This window comes from Megalopta genalis, chromosome 1 (genome assembly GCF_051020955.1).
Source record: "Megalopta genalis isolate 19385.01 chromosome 1, iyMegGena1_principal, whole genome shotgun sequence".
Lineage (NCBI taxonomy): Eukaryota > Metazoa > Arthropoda > Insecta > Hymenoptera > Halictidae > Megalopta > Megalopta genalis.
Window position 1 is genome coordinate 6288104 of NC_135013.1, and position 17383 is coordinate 6305486.

The following is a 17383-nucleotide window of genomic DNA, read 5'->3' on the forward strand; positions in this document are numbered from 1 at the left end:
TTACTTCAAACGACCACAGAATCTCCCATTTCCGGATTGTGAGGCATTTTTGGGACACCCTATATATATAGAAATTTGCATTGCATTTTGTGGTTCAAACACTAGAACAATTATACTGAAACAATTAGGGTAATTCTTTATTGCAAAGAGTGATTAAGAATCGAATGAAAGAATAATTTTTTACGATAACTTTTGTATACAGTTCATTTTTTAATGATTCCTTTCCTTTGGCTGGACATAAAATTCCAACTCAGTAGTGACTATAACAGTAATCAAATTTTTCATAATTTGTTTTACATAATAAAAGGTCGAAGTGACGTGCGCAAGCATTTGAATGCTAAACAGGAGCGGCAAAAGATTAATTGAAAAAAATTGAAGCAAATTTTGCTCCAGCAAATGTGCTCGTTGGAGAAAGGACGTTGGTCAAAATGCGCGTTCTTAGCAGCCGCAAGAAAAAAAAATCATTGTCATACTCGGCGGAGATCTCTTTCATCCTATTTCCTACGTTCGGTCAATATTTTTTCTAACGGCGGAACACGAAAAGCGTAATACATTCGTCCACCGACGACTCCAATCAAGGAATCCAAGATTAGATCTAATAGGTTACGGGAAATGGATTGAAACATTTGTTTTCAAAGAAAATACGGACACTGACTCACGGAAGTATTCGTGGGCCTAGTATTTGGCATCAAACGATCGATATTCTTTTTTAGAACGAGCAAACTGAAAATCCTCTCGGACAGAAACCCGTTTCCGATACGTGCTAATTATTTCTCTCACTTCGGGACTCGTTGAAAAAAAAATTGAAAGAATTCGTTGAGTCGAAAATATTGTATTTATGTAATGTGTACGAGAAATTTTAGCCATTTGTTATAAATAAACCGCGGATTTTTATGCGAAATAAAAATTATGCTCGACAATTCCAACGAAAATGTGTCAAGGTTATAGTAAACATTTCTTTCGCTTTTTTCAATGATTTAAGCCTGTTGAAAATAATATGCAGATGTCCTTAAATTCTTCCAATATTTTTATTGTTTTAAATTTTTAATTTTAATTGTTACAGAGTATCGTATAAGTAAAAGAAAAAATAAGATAATTGTGCAGTCTCCGCTTAATTCCTTAATATTTCAAGCACTAAATAGCACGTGATAAACATTTGAAGCACTCGCTGACGCAATTCTTGTTTAATCAATTGCTAATCAATTTCTGAACAATTCCTCTGTATCCAATGCTTTAAAATTAAGATATATATATATATATACGAGGAGAAATTATTTTGAATATCCATTCTTAATTTTAAAGCATTGGATACAGAGGAATTGTCCAGAAATTGATTAGCAATTGATTAAACAAGAATTGCGTCAGCGAGTGCTTCAAATGTTTATCACGTGCTATTTAGTGCTTGAAATATTAAGGAATTAAGCGGAGACTGCACAATTATCTTATTTTTTCTTTTACTTATACGATACTCTGTAACAATTAAAATTAAAAATTTATATATATATATATAAATTTATAATTTATATAAATATAATATATAAATATAATAATACAAATAATCTCCATGTATAAATTCCCCAAATTATGGTACTTCCGGGAAATGAGAGGTTCCTGAGGCAATTTGAAGCAACTTTTTCCTCAGCGAAAATGCAATCCGCGGCTCCGTTTACGAGTTATTAACGAGAAACAGTGACCAATGAGCGGCGAGCTCGCCTAGCGCTGGGCGGCCGAGCCAATCAGCGGAACTGAGCTTCGCGCGCTCGTTGGCTGGACGGCCTCGCGTCAGTTGTTTCCCGCCTCTCATTGGTCCACGTTTTTCGTTAATAACTCGAAAACGAAGCCGCGGATTGAATTTTCGCTAAGGAAAAAGTTGCTGCAAATCACCTCAGGAACCCCTCATTTCCATAACAAAATAAAGTACCATATTTTTAGGACACGCTGTATATATAATTTTTCGATTATTGTTCTCCCACAAATAAAATAACAGAAAACGCGACAATAATATACCAAGTAAAGCCTCCAAACCGTGCCCGAGTTACTCATTACCCCCTCCCCTAAAAAATATTTATCTCTTTATATTTTTCGATTAAACGAAGCACGATGCGCCGCGTCGAGATTGAAGAAAAGCAAATGAAGCGAAGTCTGTGTCCAAGGGAAGAGATCAAGACGTTGTTCGATCGATCGCACGTGTTTATTGGTGGCATCGGTAAGCCGAGAATCCAATTACGACCGTGCCGATCCGCTCGGCCCGATGAATAAACGTATTGTCGGGCGACGGAGACGGCGGGGGGACGCGGCGGGGCGCGCCGGTGACGGAAAGAAGGCATGAATCCAGGTGGATAAGGGGGCGCCTCTATTCGCAGATAAGAGGGTGAATAACCGGGGATAAAAATACTGTCGGTGTGGAGCGCGAGAGACGAAAGAAAGGAGGGAGGCGAGAGAGAAAGAGAGAGGCGCGGCGAGGGTGAAGCGGGCGAAGCGGCCGGAGGGGAAGCTGCTAGTTGGACGTTGGACGTGGTTGCCATCCGATCGGGATCGGAATGCGCTATGCGCACTCGCCTTGGTCTGCCTCAAGCCTGGTCCAAGTGTCCGGCCACAGCCGCGGAATAAATGACCCACAGATCAAATGGCCTCCTATTCGTCCCTAATTAACACTTTCGCCGGTCGTCGGTCCGTTTCTTTCGGACGACGCAGCACGACGATTATGGAACCGGCCCTTCGCGGGCTAGATCAACGATTAACGTTGAAACCGGCGAGGTCTAAAAGCGACTGACGGAAATCGCCTCGCGAGAATTACGTGGCAGAATTTATTCATAATTTTTCGCTATTTTTATTACAGCGCGTGTAAAGAAATATATTCAGCAATTTTTAAGGGAAATAGCTTTCGTTATTTCAATAATTGTGAAATAAAAAAATGTGAAACCGGTCGTTTGACCGGCGGGGTAGGTTTAGTGTTAACAATAGGGTAGTTGTACCGATTATGGCCACGTTAAGCATTTATTTATTATATTTTTAAGCTGTCCTGTCACGTAAAATATGTGCAAGTACGAGTATTAATATAACGAATATTAATATAATTAAACGAGTATTAATATAACGAGTATTAAAATAACGAGTATTAATATAACGAGTATTAATATAACAAGTATTAATATAACGAGTATTAATATAATTAAACGAGTATTAATATAACGAGTATTAATATAACGAGTATTAATATAATTAAACGAGTATTAATATAACGAGTATTAATATAACGAGTATTAATATAACGAGTATTAATATAATTAAACGAGTATTAATATAATTAAACGAATATTAATATAACGAGTATTAATTATAATTAAACGAGTATTAATATAACACGTATTAATATAATTAAACGAGTATTAATATAACGAGTATTAATATAATTAAACGAGTATTAATATAACGAGTATTAATATAACGAGTATTAATATAATTAAACTAGTATTTATATAACGAGTATTAATAGATTATTTAATACCTTTAGTTATCTATTTTATATCTATTTTGCAATAGGGTGAGAAAATGATGGAAGAATTATCACAGTACGGAAATAATAATATTCGCATTTTTCACCCTTTCTTGCCACTCGAACATCAGTTCTGGTCATGTTTAGTACTATTTATAGTCACCTCGTCAATCTAAACTCATTTGTTTAATACAAAAATAAGTTTCTAGACGCCTGGATATTAGCGAAAATTGGTGGAAACGTGTTTGCTTTGCTTCCGACATTTTCGAACGGTGAAAGCACCGAGCTATCGAGTCTTTCAAAAATCATGATTTTAGCAGCTTAATAAATAACGTCGACTTACATCGTCCACTTGGTTGTTCACCATAGCGATTTAGAAATGCTCACAATTTATCGTGGAGAACGTGCAAACGAGCATTTAGAGTGGCATCGCGTTCTAACAAAAGTTTATTCATCGGCATTACGTCATCTGAAGAGAATGACGGTGCTCGAGAATTATATTGCCGGACTGTGCGCAGCTTTTCTGAAAGGTTTATCGAATTATGCGTATCCAGTTTTGCGAAACGCGAGTATTTCACTGAAGGCCGTTATGATTCTTCTGCTCGCTCTGTCGCAAAAACTAACAAAGTACAGTAAAGCTCTCTAATCGACGCTCAGATTATGCACAAAAATGGACAATTTGAGAAGAGAAGATTAACGATTGTTCGAGCCTTGCGGTTAGTTTTTATAGTTACCGATTGTCAACAATCATAAAAACGAGCTGCGAGGCTCGAATAATCGTATCTCCTCCTCCCAAATTGTCCATTTTTGTGCACAATTTGGGCGTCAATTAGGGAGACATACTGAAAATGGTTCGAGCATTTGCACTCTACGCAGATCTTAGATAATGACGTAACGAGATGATGGATAAAAATGTTAGAACAAACAAAAATTGATATTTCGTTAACACTGGATTTGCGGAGCACTGAAAACAACTTTATAAATGTAAGAATAGGACATTTATTTTGATTTAGAACGAGCGTTATTGTGATATTCGCCGCGTGTAACGCACAGATTGCCATAAATTGCTGAGGCGTCGGTGCGTTTAAAAGCTGATCTAATGTCGAGAGAAATGTTATTCAGCCTCGCGGACAGAATTTTCATATTCGAAGACCGGCGACAATTTCGTGCCGACGAGACCTTGACTTTATGACAAATCACGAGAACCTTCGGGAATATTTCGCACCGCGTTGGAAATGATTCAGCTGGCTGCTATCCACTTTTTGTCTGGACAAACCCTTGAAAAGTGGTCTCGAAGAGGTGGGGCAGAATGTAACGGGAATCGCGATCGAAATTTCGTCAAGCAACGGCTGATCGATCGAACCGCGATAAATCACGGCGGACAAGCAAAATTCGTGAGAAATAATGCTGTCGCTTTGGAATCTCGTTTCGCAGATTGCGGACCTTGCAGGATGAGAAACTTAATGAAAGTAAATGCAGCTTCAGTTTACACTTTTATTTAGCCGTCGATACAGTGGCTAAAGTACGACGAAAATAGACAGCAAACCAAACCATGCGAAAACTCCGCCGACAATTGAGCGGGTTAGAATCATAGTGGCGATTTCACAGTCGGATTTGTCTCATTTTGAGAAGCGAGGAGTGTTATTGTTCATTAACACGTGTATTTTTAACTGACCGAATTTATTGTTACGATAATTTATAGGTAAGATCATTTAGAGTCAAGTTAATTTATAGCAACTTAACTTTACTTAGAGTCAAGTTAATTTATAGCAACTTAACTTTATTTAGAGTCAAGTTAATTTATAGCAACTTAACTTTACTTAGAGTCAAGTTAATTTATAGCAACTTAACTTTATTTAGAGTCAAGTTAATTTATAGCAACTTAACTTTACTTAGAGTCAAGTTAATTTATAGCAACTTAACTTTACTTAGAGTCAAGTTCATTTATAGCAACTTAACTTTACTTAGAGTCAAGTTAATTTATAGCAACTTAACTTTACTTAGAGTCAAGTTAATTTATAGCAACTTAACTTTATTTAGAGTCAAGTTAATTTATAGCAACTTTTTAAATTTATTTCACTTTTTATTTTTAAAATTTTGATGTGTATAAATTACATTTTAAGAGTCACTATAAGTCAACATTTTCAAAAATGTGAATCACGCCGCTATGATTCTGATCCACTCGTTTAGCACCGATCACTAAGAGTAGAAAATAATTTTCTTTACTTATCGGTATATATTTTATAAAAAGGTATTTGAGGTGGCAGCTAGAGAATAATGACAATTTTCAGCAAGGTATTGTCATCAAGTATGTCACAAGTGAGCAGCTGCACGTAAACCAAAAATAAACGTACTTCACCGAACGTAGAGTGCGTGAAACAAAAACGACGAAATCAAATTTCGCTGGCTATTAATATTTATGAATTATTAAAATTTCAGTCGCGAACTCGTTGCTCCAAGTTTTCATTTCGATACATCTCAATAATCCCTGAAACTTTCGCAAGCGTATAAATGAACATTGTTCCATCTCCCAATTAAAACCAATTGAATTAAATTTATAAATGAAATTAATTTCTAGTCAAATTTATATAGAAATCAACTAAACCATGAGATTGTATAAATTATATTTAATCTACAACAATCTTCTTTTCACTTTTTAGTCAAATTAAATAATAAATTTCTACTATCATTCAATTTTATATTAAAAATACATTTAACTAATTATTATCCCTATATAACCAATTGAATAAAATTTTTATAAAATCAATTCCAATTCTAAAATTTAAGTAAAACATAAAATCAATTATAACCAATAATCTCTATATAATCAATTGAATAAAATTTTTATAAAATCAATTCCAATTCTAAAAATCAACTAAAACATAAAATCTTATCGGAATCCATCAAAATTTAAATATAATATAATATAACAAATCTATAACAAATCTAAAAACTGTTTAATTCAACTGCACTGAAAATTCGTATTATAAATTATTCTTCAAATAAAAATACATTCAATTAATATCCACCCTAAGCAATGGATCAATTTAAATTTGTACTAAAATCACTTCCAACCAAATAAATACAAAAACCTAATCAAACCATAAAATTATACAAAATTCTATTAAAATAACTAACCTATAAATTTATTTACGACTTCGACGTACAAGAACACTTCAAACCATGCAAAGCGGAAAACCTCTCGACCGTCGAATCGAGACCAAACTCTCCGTACGAAACGTGGCGCGAACGTCGTCGAACGTCGCGCCTGCAACGGACATGGGGGTTAATCAGTGACAGATCAAAAAAGAAAAAGAAAAAGAAACCAGGCGAAAACTTTATTAATAAACGATGTTAGTCGCTAAAACTCTGCACGTCTTGTTAATCGATCCTCAAGTGGCACACAGGTTAAAAGAAGACACGTCCTCCTGGCTAAAGGTGTCCAGAGGGTGTTGTTGCGTCGTACCGTCACAGTGTTTACAGCGCTTCGCCCTCGGCTCAGGCATTCTGCGGTGACCTCGTGACCTCACCGATATTCCATCGTCGGTCCCTGTACACTGTACACACTGCTCTAACCACACAGAAGACAGAGAGAGACACGGTCACGCGCGTCGGCAGCCGCGCACGTGCGCTCCTCTGGTCCTCTAGGGGTTGTTGGCTGCACGCGTGCAACCGGCGACAGGACCGCCGGAGCGGGAAGGGGGCGCAGAGCGAAACGGTCCTCTTCGGGGACGGGCTGCGACTCTTCCTCGTCCTCCTCTTCCTCTTCTTCTGCTTCACGATCACGCGGCCGCAGTGAATGCCACCGTTTCGTCGACAGACACATCGGCCTATCCGCGAACCTCGCCTCGCTGCCGCCCCGAAATTCCAGGCCTCACCGATCTCCGGGCATCGCTGCCCGCCGCGAACATCGCCGCGCCACGCTCCTGGATCGCGTCGATCCTCCGTCGGGATCCAGCGACGCTCACCGGCCGGTCATCTTGCTCGATTTTCCGTCGGCCAGGTCGCTGCGAAGTGGCTGGGTCACTGGGTCGCTCGATTTATGTTCGCCGAACGCGGAGGACCATAGTCGGCCACTTCGTTCTTCGGGGTGTAAAACAGTCTTCGCAGAGGACTAGAGCGTAGGTTACTCTATAGTATACTAGTTTAGGGGATGATCACTCTCGGGACACTTTGATTTACGTTCTAGGCACTGCGAGAGGTTGATAAGTCAGCCTCGCGATTCTTCTTCGACGAGAACGTCGATGATTCTCGGGTCACATCAACTGGTCGCCGCGTCACTTTCGTTCATGTTCCCAATGTTCCCAGCTTCCAGTTCACTTTGGGGATGATAGACGCTTGATTCTAGCAGTGGTGATTCTAGCAAATGGTGATCGCGCTTGATCAGCGAGTCGCTTTGACGTTGGTCCTCAATTTCTGTGCATCCGTAATTAGGTCTCGAGGTTACCTAATGCCGGGGCTGGCAGTTTGGAGCTAACCGGAGCTGATCTCCGGGTCCGTCGAGGTCCAGTTACCTTCGAGTTGTCTTCTTCTACGACGCTGGAACCTTCGTTGGACTCGCAGCCCGAGTCGATCCTCGCAGCAGCCGGCTGTTCCAGAGCGTTCGAAAGCGCGCTTGGACTTTAAAGCGAAGGTTAAACCGAAGTTCAACTCCGACGGTTTAACTCTGACTCTTAACTTCAACTTCGATTCTTCTCCCACTCAAGTTTCAATCAATTTAACCGAAGTTTCTATCATTCTCGAAATCCTATCAACAGTTCAAAGGCTGAACAGATTCGATCCTCGGCGATTCACTGTAAAACTAGGTCACTAAAGTCACGCGAGTCCTTAGCCTGCGAAGGTCCTTAGCGTAGGTGGATTCGGCGAGCATTTCTGTACAACGTCGAGAGAGAAATAGAGAGAGAGAGAGAGAGAACCAACGATTTACTCTACAGGGAATGCAACGTTCTCTCGCTGCAGGAATGATACGTTCTCGTTCCACCAAGACAACGGCTTCTCGAACCGACGAAACCAGCCGGTTCATTTATCTCGCCATATTGCGAGAGGCACGTCTGTCCCTCCCCTCGTCCTCTCTACATTTTCATCGAGCAGCTCTCTCCGAGCAGCCTCCTCCGGACTCGCCCCAAGATTAATTAACAATCGGCATTGACCGACAGTCGTCGACTTTCAGCTCTGCCCTTAATATTCCTCCTCCTCCTCCATTTGGTTCTGGTTCATCGGAGCCTCGCGGACCATCCTCTCGTTAATCAAACTCGAGCATGTGTGTGTGCGCGCCACTGCTTCCTGCTTCGCCTTGGTGTCGTTCACCTGCTACCCTCCTCGGAAGCCGCGTCGTCCACGCCGACGCGTTCGCCAGAGAGTTCGACCACCCAAGAACGCGAACGGGTTGTTCCGCCGCGAACACAACAACCCCTTCGACAACTATAGACGACCCCGTCTACCGGCCCGGTCGGCCGGGCCTCGATGTAACGCGGATCGGAACGCGCCCTCGGTTCCTCGGGGTCCGTCGCACAACCCTCGGCAACCCTCGACCACCACCGCGCACGACGGCACTCGGCGTTGACACTCGGCCGATGGCCTTCCAAAAAGTTCTTCAGCCTCCGGATTCAGGGGCGCCGGGTCCTCGTTCGCGGGCACAGGCGGCTTCTCACCGATCCACCGCGATCTAAGCGGCCGCGGATTCGATTCGAGACGCGGAGCGCGCGGGGGTGCAACGTCGGGGATCGTTCAGCGATCTCGTTCGAGGACGCTGCGGGTCTGTTCACATCGCGAGGTGGAGGGCGTCTAGGTCGGCGCAGCGCCTCGCAGCCATGTCGCACACGCACTGACGGACGCTCGACGCCGGGACGCCGTCTTCGGCCGGACTCGGTCCACCCTCTCGGCAAGCGTCGGGACGCCTCTGGCTGGGCGCCAGCGACCGAGCCGATTCGTCGGGACGCCGCCGCGCGGCGCTCGCGATTCCGCCAGAACCGACGGACTCGTCGAGATAACGGCGTCGCTCTTTGCTGTTCTATCGGCTGCGGGCACCTCTTCGTTCACCGAGACGTCGCGCCGCGGGATCTTCTTTTTCTTCATCTTCTTCTTCTTCTTCTTCTCACAGCGAGGTTCAGGACCAAGGATCTTCGCAACGCGCTTGACAGATCCGCGTGGTGTTTTTCTTTTCATTGGTCACGTCGAACTCGCCGTCTTAATTACTAGGTTTGAGAGAAACGCTATCAGGCGATGGTATGTTAACCCTTTGCACTCGAAGCCATTTTAAACGATCCTAAGCATATTGAGTTATGTTATTGTGAGAAAGTTGTACTGCTGTAGTTTGATACCGAATCGACTGAGCATTGTCTATAGATCGTGGAATTCACGCATTTGTGACAAAAATGTTCGGATTAAATTTCGAACAATGGAAATATTAACTCTTTGCACTCGAAGCCATTTTAAACGATCCTAAGCATATTAAGTTATGTTTTTGTGAGAAAGTTGTACTGCTGTAGTTTGGTACCGAATCGACTGAGTATCATCTATAGACCGTGGAATTTACGCATTTGTGGCAAAAATGTTCGGATTAAATTTCGAACAATGGAAATATTAACCCTTTGCGCTCGAAGCCATTTTAAACGATCCTAAGCATATTGAGTTATGTTTTTGTGAGAAAGTTGTACTGCTGTAGTTTGGTACCGAATCGACTGAGCATCGTCTATAGACCGTGGAATTTACGCATTTGTGGCAAAAATGTTCGGATTAAATTTCGAACAATGGAAATATTAACCCTTTGCGCTCGAAGCCATTTTAAACGATCCTAAGCATATTAAGTTATGTTTTTGTGAGAAAGTTGTACTGCTGTAGTTTGGTACCGAATCGACTGAGCATTGTCTATAGATCGTGGAATTTACGCATTTGTGGCAAAAATGTTCGGATTAAATTTCGAACAATGGAAATATTAATCCTTTGCGCTCGAAGCCATTTTAAACGATCCTAAGCATATTAAGTTATGTTTTTGTGAGAAAGTTGTACTGCTGTAGTTTGGTACCGAATCGACTGAACATCGTCTATAGATCCTGAAATTCACGCATTTGTGGCAAAAATGTTGGGATTAAATTTCGAACAATGGAAATATTAACCCTTTGCACTCGAAGTCACTTTAACTGTAAATCTAAAATGATTTTTCTGACCTACGTTGTCTCTATTTTATATGACAGAACGCATTTTATGCGTGTAAAATTGAGCCTTGTGACTTATACAGCAGTTATACTTTTAACAATTTTTGATATCAAAATTTTCTTGATGTAAGAATTATTTTGGAATGTGATATAAACATTTTTTTAGCGGTGCCTCGGGGTCACCGGTCGAGCACAAAGGGTTAAAGATATGTGCAGTCGAGTCTACGTTTCTCTTGTCTTCTACCTGTTCTCCTGCACCGTAAAACTTGACACATGCGCCAAAAAATTAAATAGTGCCAAAGAACTTCCTCTATCCGATATTATTTTCAAACATTCCTGAAACAAAATATCCGAACACTTTCTTATGTATCTCTCTTTGTACGCTCGGGATGAGAATCGACCGTCGGGCAATCACGACCTGTTTTAGGTCGTGGATTTGGCCCAAAATGGATTTTGGAAAATGGTCCACAACCACGATTTGTTGTTTTACGTTCAGGGTTTAAGACGTACCTCGCGTCAATGTTCCTCCAAATGGAGATGTCTTTTTAGGGATGGTTTACTTTGTTGTTTTCTTATGCGGTTTCTTCGTCCACGACACTTCTTCGGCGTTATTTTAATCCCTGCGGTTACCGGGTCGCTTTGACCCGGTGTATTTAAATCGTTACTTGATTAGTCAAGTTTCGGAAATTCGATGAGATAAATGGGTGTTGCACTAGGAACAACGCGTAGACTAATAAGTAGACCGCGGATTTTATGATTTTATAAAGTGTGTAGTTGGAAATCTAAAATTATGTGAAGGCGTAAGAAGGATTTAACACTAAATCTACCAAGGGGGACTTTTGTGGCATTTCTGTGATAATCATTTTATTTTCTAAAGTACATGTTTTCAGTGCATTTTGTTTTCTAAAAACAATAAAATAGGAAAATATATAAAACCGTAAAAATTGCTGCCTTTTCTTGCATGACATATTAATTTAAAAAACAAGTCATTTTTACCCCTCTGGTGGAAATAGGTATACGTCAATCCAGTGTTAATTTTAAAATATTTATTAATATTTATTAAAAATATTTCCAGTGTTAATAATGTGGTTTAATGTAGTTACACTATTGACACTTTATTAAAATGATCTAAATAAACGATCTACCTTTATTTAATTTCTGTTTCTCGCAATTGTCTCCGAACAGTTCTATTCTCCATAAAAATTCGCATATACATGAAGCATTCAGAAAAATATGTTCCAAAAAATTGATACATAAAGCTGAGAATCGTCATAAAAAATCCGCAATCTACTAATAAGTTTACATGAAGTATCCAGAAAAATATGTTTCAAAAAAATTGATAGATAAAGCTGAGAATCGTCATAAACATCATCGATTAAAAACACTATAAAAATGGTTCGCCGACCGAGGGTTAATTGAACGATATTTCCGGACTCAATGGGGGTGCAGTAATTTCTCTCGCATTCTCCCCGAGTTTTGAAAAATGTACAACTTGGGAGGGGGGGGGGGGGTGGGAGACACGATTATTCGAGCCTCGCGAGAGACACCTTGACAGAGTCGTCTATTTTCGTTTCGAAGCTGAGAGACAACGTGGGAAAAATCACTGTATTCATTTCGTCGAAGATTACTGCGCCGTCGGTGCAGTCGTCGATGCAGTCGTCGATGCAGTCCCGGCTGCAAAGCCCGCCCAGCTCGCAGCCTCCGATTCGACATCACGGAGTTGCAACGTGCGCGCGAAGTTCTGCGGAACGCGAAGCGAAACTCGGTGCAGCAATCGGCGGCCTCGGGTTTCGCGAAAACCCGGTCGAAGCTGCGGGAGCCGCTGATTTACGGATGACAATGACGTCCAGCTGCGTCGCTCGTGCCAAAAGCGCCTCCAGCCGCGCGCGAAACATTCCTCGAAACCCAGTTCGCGACGATTAGGCGAACGGCTGTTAAAGTCAGCTCGTATAACGCCGATGCGGGCAGCGGACCGAGCGTACTCGCGCCTAGAAAACAAGGCGGCGGACGCGGACGCGGGCCGGGTCGGGCTGGATCGGGCCGGGACGTGCCGGGCTGGAGCGGGGGTGGAAAAACGATAGAGGACGCAGGGAGACACACGGTGGCGAGACGGTAACCGCCGAGTAGGCGTTCATCTCTTCGTTTATCTTTCGCGAGCGGTGACGTCATCGCGCCGCATAAAGGAGACTCTAAAAGCGAACAGATGGCCTTTATAGTTTCACCATAGACCGCGTCGACGTTCACCTACGGACTCGCGGAAGACGCCATCGTGATCCTCTCTTGCTCGATCTCTGATAACTAGACCGCGGGTTTTTACGAATTAATCGCGAAAATTGAGCAGCTGCAATTTAAAACGGGGTAGACAGATTAAAAAACTTCGATAGTGTCAATCTATTATATTATTTGCGATTAAAATTATTGACGTGCCATTTTCTTCGCGGCTACAATGATCAGAAGTTCCACGATTGTAATAATTTCTCAGAAAAAAAGACGATTTATATACAGGGTGTCCCGAAAATGTCTCGCAATCCGGAAATGGCGGGTTCCTCGGATCATTTGAAGCAGCTTCTTCCTTTACGAAAATTTTCTCCGAGGCACCGTTAACGAGTTATTAACGAAAAACAGCGACCAATAAGAATCGAGAACGGCTAACGCCGTTCATGTGATATAGCAATATCAATATATCAATATATATCAAAATCAATATCAATATCCATATCAATATAGCAATATCAATATCAATATCACTAACAATATAGCAATATCAATATCCATATCAATATAGCAATATCAATAGCAATATATCAATATCAATAGCAATATAGCAATATCAATAGCAATATATCAATGTCAATAGCAATATATCAATATCAATAGCAATATAGCAATATCAATATATCAAAATCAATATCAATATCTATATCAATATCAATATAGCAATATCAATATCAATATCACTAGCAATATAGCAATATCAATATCAATATAGCAATATCCATATCAATATCAATATCCATATCAATAGCAATATAGCAATATAAATAGCAATATCAATAGCAATATAGCAATATCAATATATCAATATCAATATATCAAAATCAATATCAATATCCATATCAATAGCAATATCAATAGCAATGTGGTAATATCAATATCAATATATCAATATCAATATCCATATCAATATAGCAATATCAATATCACTAACAATATAGCAATATCAATATCCATATCAATATAGCAATATCAATAGCAATATATCAATATCAATATAGCAATATCAATAGCAATATATCAATGTCAATAGCAATATATCAATGTCAATAGCAATATATCAATAGCAATAGCAATATAGCAATATCAATATATCAATATATCAAAATCAATATCAATATCAATATCAATATAGCAATATCAATATCACTAGCAATATAGCAATATCAATATAGCAATATCAATATCAATATCTATATCAATAGCAATATAGCAATATAAATAGCAATATCAATAGCAATATATCAATATCAATAGCAATATAGCAATATCAATATATCAATATCAATATATCAATATCAATATATCAATAGCAATATGGTAATATCAATATCAATATATCAACATCAATATCCATATCAATATAGCAATATCAATATCACTAACAATATAGCAATATCAATATCCATATCAATAACAATATAGCAATATCAATAGCAATATATCAATATCAATAGCAATATGGCAATAGCAATAGCAATATATCAATGTCAGTAGCAATATATCAATATCAATAGCAATATAGCAATATCAATATATCAATATATCAAAATCAATATCAATAGCAATATCAAGAGCAATATAGCAATATCAATATCAATATCCATATCAATAGCAATATAGCAATATCAATATATCAATATATCAATATATCAAAATATCAAAATCAATATCCATATCAATAGCAATATAGCAATATCAATAGCTATATATCAATATCAATATAGCAATAGCAATAGCAATATAAAAATGTCTCGCAATCCAAAAGTCACCGTTAACGAATTATTAACAAAAAACAGTGACCAATAAGAATCGAGTACGGCTGACGCAAGGCGGCCCAGCCAACCAGCGCGCGAAGATCAGTTCCGCTCATCGGCTCGGTCGCCTCGCGCCAGCTGAGCTCGTCTCTCATTGGTCACTGTTTTTCGTTAATAACTCATTAACGGTGCCTCGCAGAAAATTTTTGTAAAGGAAAAAGTTGCTTCGAATGACCCGAAGAACCCGCCACGTTCGGATTGCGAGACATTTTTGGGACATCCTGTATATCGCGTGTTTAACATTGTTAAATTTAACACATTAAATGTTTAACACTCGAACGGCGGTCTCGGACCCGAACTGGAAGAATCGACATCCGAATGTCAAGTATCAGACAACTGATTTCAATTTTCACACGTTTCGCGAATTTCTATAGAAAATCTAACACGTGTCTAGAAGGAATGCCATAAAAAATACGTTGATAAAAAATAGATGAATAAAAAAAAAATTATGGCAAGTATACCCCCAGATACATTTTATCAGATAGGTCCGCCGTTCGATGGTTAAGTATCGATGAGAAAAAATCAGCATCTTATTCGGAATAGAAAGAACGGAACAAGTTATTACTATAAATCTCCACTAGACTCGTCGAAGTATAGCAATCGAAATATGGCATAAAAAGTGGTTTGCAACTACCAAAAGATGAATTTAAGTGCACTGCGCAGTACACGTAAAAGTGCAGACGATTTAAGTACACTGGGTCAAATCGACCCGGTAACCGCAGTCCCGGGGTTAAAGAGAGCGTTTTTTTTCCGATCGAAGCGAGCAAGCAGAAACGTTTGCTACGCCGAAAGATCCACGGTCCGTTTATCTTACACGGTCCGCGTGGACGGGTGAAAGCCGGAAGGTGGAATCGAGGATCTATACTTCAGCGAAATGATGTCGAACAGCTGGCGAATCAACGTTGGCCGGATAGTTCAACGAGCCTGGTCACAGTAGCCCAGCGCAATTGGCGAAACGAGCTCGTTCGCGGATCGGTCGCCACGGGTTCGCAATGAAATAGCCAGTTAACCACGGGGTCAGGACTATCGTCGTGAAATTTACGACGGTGCTTCACGAAACTTCAAAGCTTCATCAGGCTAGCTAGCAGGGAAAACGAGCGACAGAGATGGCGGGAGAGGAGAAGCGAGAGAGGGAGAGAGAGGGATAGAGAAATTCAGAGAAAGACAGAGAGAGAGAAAGAGAAAGAGAAAAAAGAGAGGGGGCTCTCTCCCTCTCGCAAAGTCTCCCTTTACATAAAGAGGGAGGGAGAGGGAGAGAGAGAAGAGAGAGAGAAGAGAGGGAGCTCTCTCCCTCTACATAAAGGGAGAGGGAGAGAGAGAGAAAGAGAAAGAGAAGAGAGAGAGAGAGCTCTCTCCCTCTCGCAAAGTCTCCCTATAGGTAAAGAGAGAGAGAGAGAGGGAGAGAGAAGAGAGAGGGAAAGAGAGAGCCCACTCCCTCTCGCAAAGTCTCCCTCTAGATAAAGAGAGAGAGAGAGAGAGAGAGAGAGAGAGAGAAGAGGAGAGAGGGGGAGAGAGAGAGAGAGAGAAGAGGAGAGAGGGGGAGAGAGAGAGAGCTCTCTCCCTCTCGCAAAGTCTCCTTCTAGATAAAGAGAGAGAGGGAGAGAGAAGAGAGAGGGAGTGAGCTCCCTCTCGTAAAGTCTCTCTCTCTAGATAAATAAAGAGAGAGAGAGAGAGAGAGAGAGAGAGAGAGAGAGAGAGAGCGCCGGAATTACGCCGCTGTTAAAGGCCCGTATTTATACCGACACGGTCGCCGGACCCGATCGCAAATTTCGCGCGGGCGTGGACACGTTCCGCGGTTAAGTGCGATCGTTAAAAACGCGGGACGGGGAAGAGGGAGGGGGGGTGTAAGTCTCGCAACCGAAGCGCGGCCGGGCTTTTTCCAGCATTATTTCTTACGAGCGGCAGTTTAAATGAAAAGGCGTGCGGGAGAAGATGCGCTTTCGGTGCCGAGGCTGCGGACGAGCAGTTTTATCGCGCCGCTAACAAATAAACGAGGGGAACGGGAGAAGAACCGCGCGGCAAAAGATCCGAGGGAGCGGGGGAGCGGGGTTGGCTCTCGAGGGGGCGAGGAAAGGGACCGCGAGAAAGTAACGAAAGTACATTTTATTGAGTTCCGGCTGGCTGCAGCCTCTGTGTGTGCAAGAACGTACCTTACAAGTTAATAAATCCTCGGCTTTTCCTCGTGAACGTCCGCGCCGGCTCTCCGGGCCCGAAACAATCCCTCGCCGGGTTTATGGCGCCGGCCTTCCCCTGAAACAAACCGCGAACAATCTTATGACACCGGCTCTGCGCAGCTTCTTTCACAGGGGTTAAAGCGACGATCGCTTCGGGCGATCGTTTCGAATCACCCTGGCGTAACTTTACTGTCGTCGCGGCTTCGTCTTTTAACGGTAAGTTGGACTTCAGAGTGAAGATAGCGAGCGAAACCTGCCGAGTAGGAGTCGTTGATTCTTTGTTTCATATCCTACTCGGCGATTATCTCGAATAATTAAATCGAGGTTCCTTAAATCGTGTCTCCTGTGTCATTAGTCTTTTATCGAAACAGAAGACGAATGTATGAAGGACAGGAAGGTTGAAAATATATTTTTGCATCTCACGTATCGAGACCATTAATATCGTATTATATGTCAATTTATAGACCG

General features: G+C 41.1%; 1 protein-coding gene across 3 annotated transcripts in view; it reads right to left on the reverse strand.

The window, feature by feature from the left end:
• LOC117223653 (uncharacterized) overlaps window positions 1-9850 on the reverse strand; it is a 697320-nt gene extending 687470 nt beyond the window's left edge. The window contains exon 1 of one of the 3 annotated variants that reach the window (XM_076519266.1): window positions 6963-9850. In XM_076519266.1, coding sequence (XP_076375381.1) covers window positions 6963-7002 — 40 coding nt within the window. In that variant the 5' untranslated portion in view covers window positions 7003-9850. The remainder of the gene's footprint in view (window positions 1-6962) is intronic. The other 2 variants (XM_076519267.1, XM_076519268.1) reach the window with 2 other exon arrangements.
• Window positions 9851-17383: the final 7533 nt, after the last annotated feature.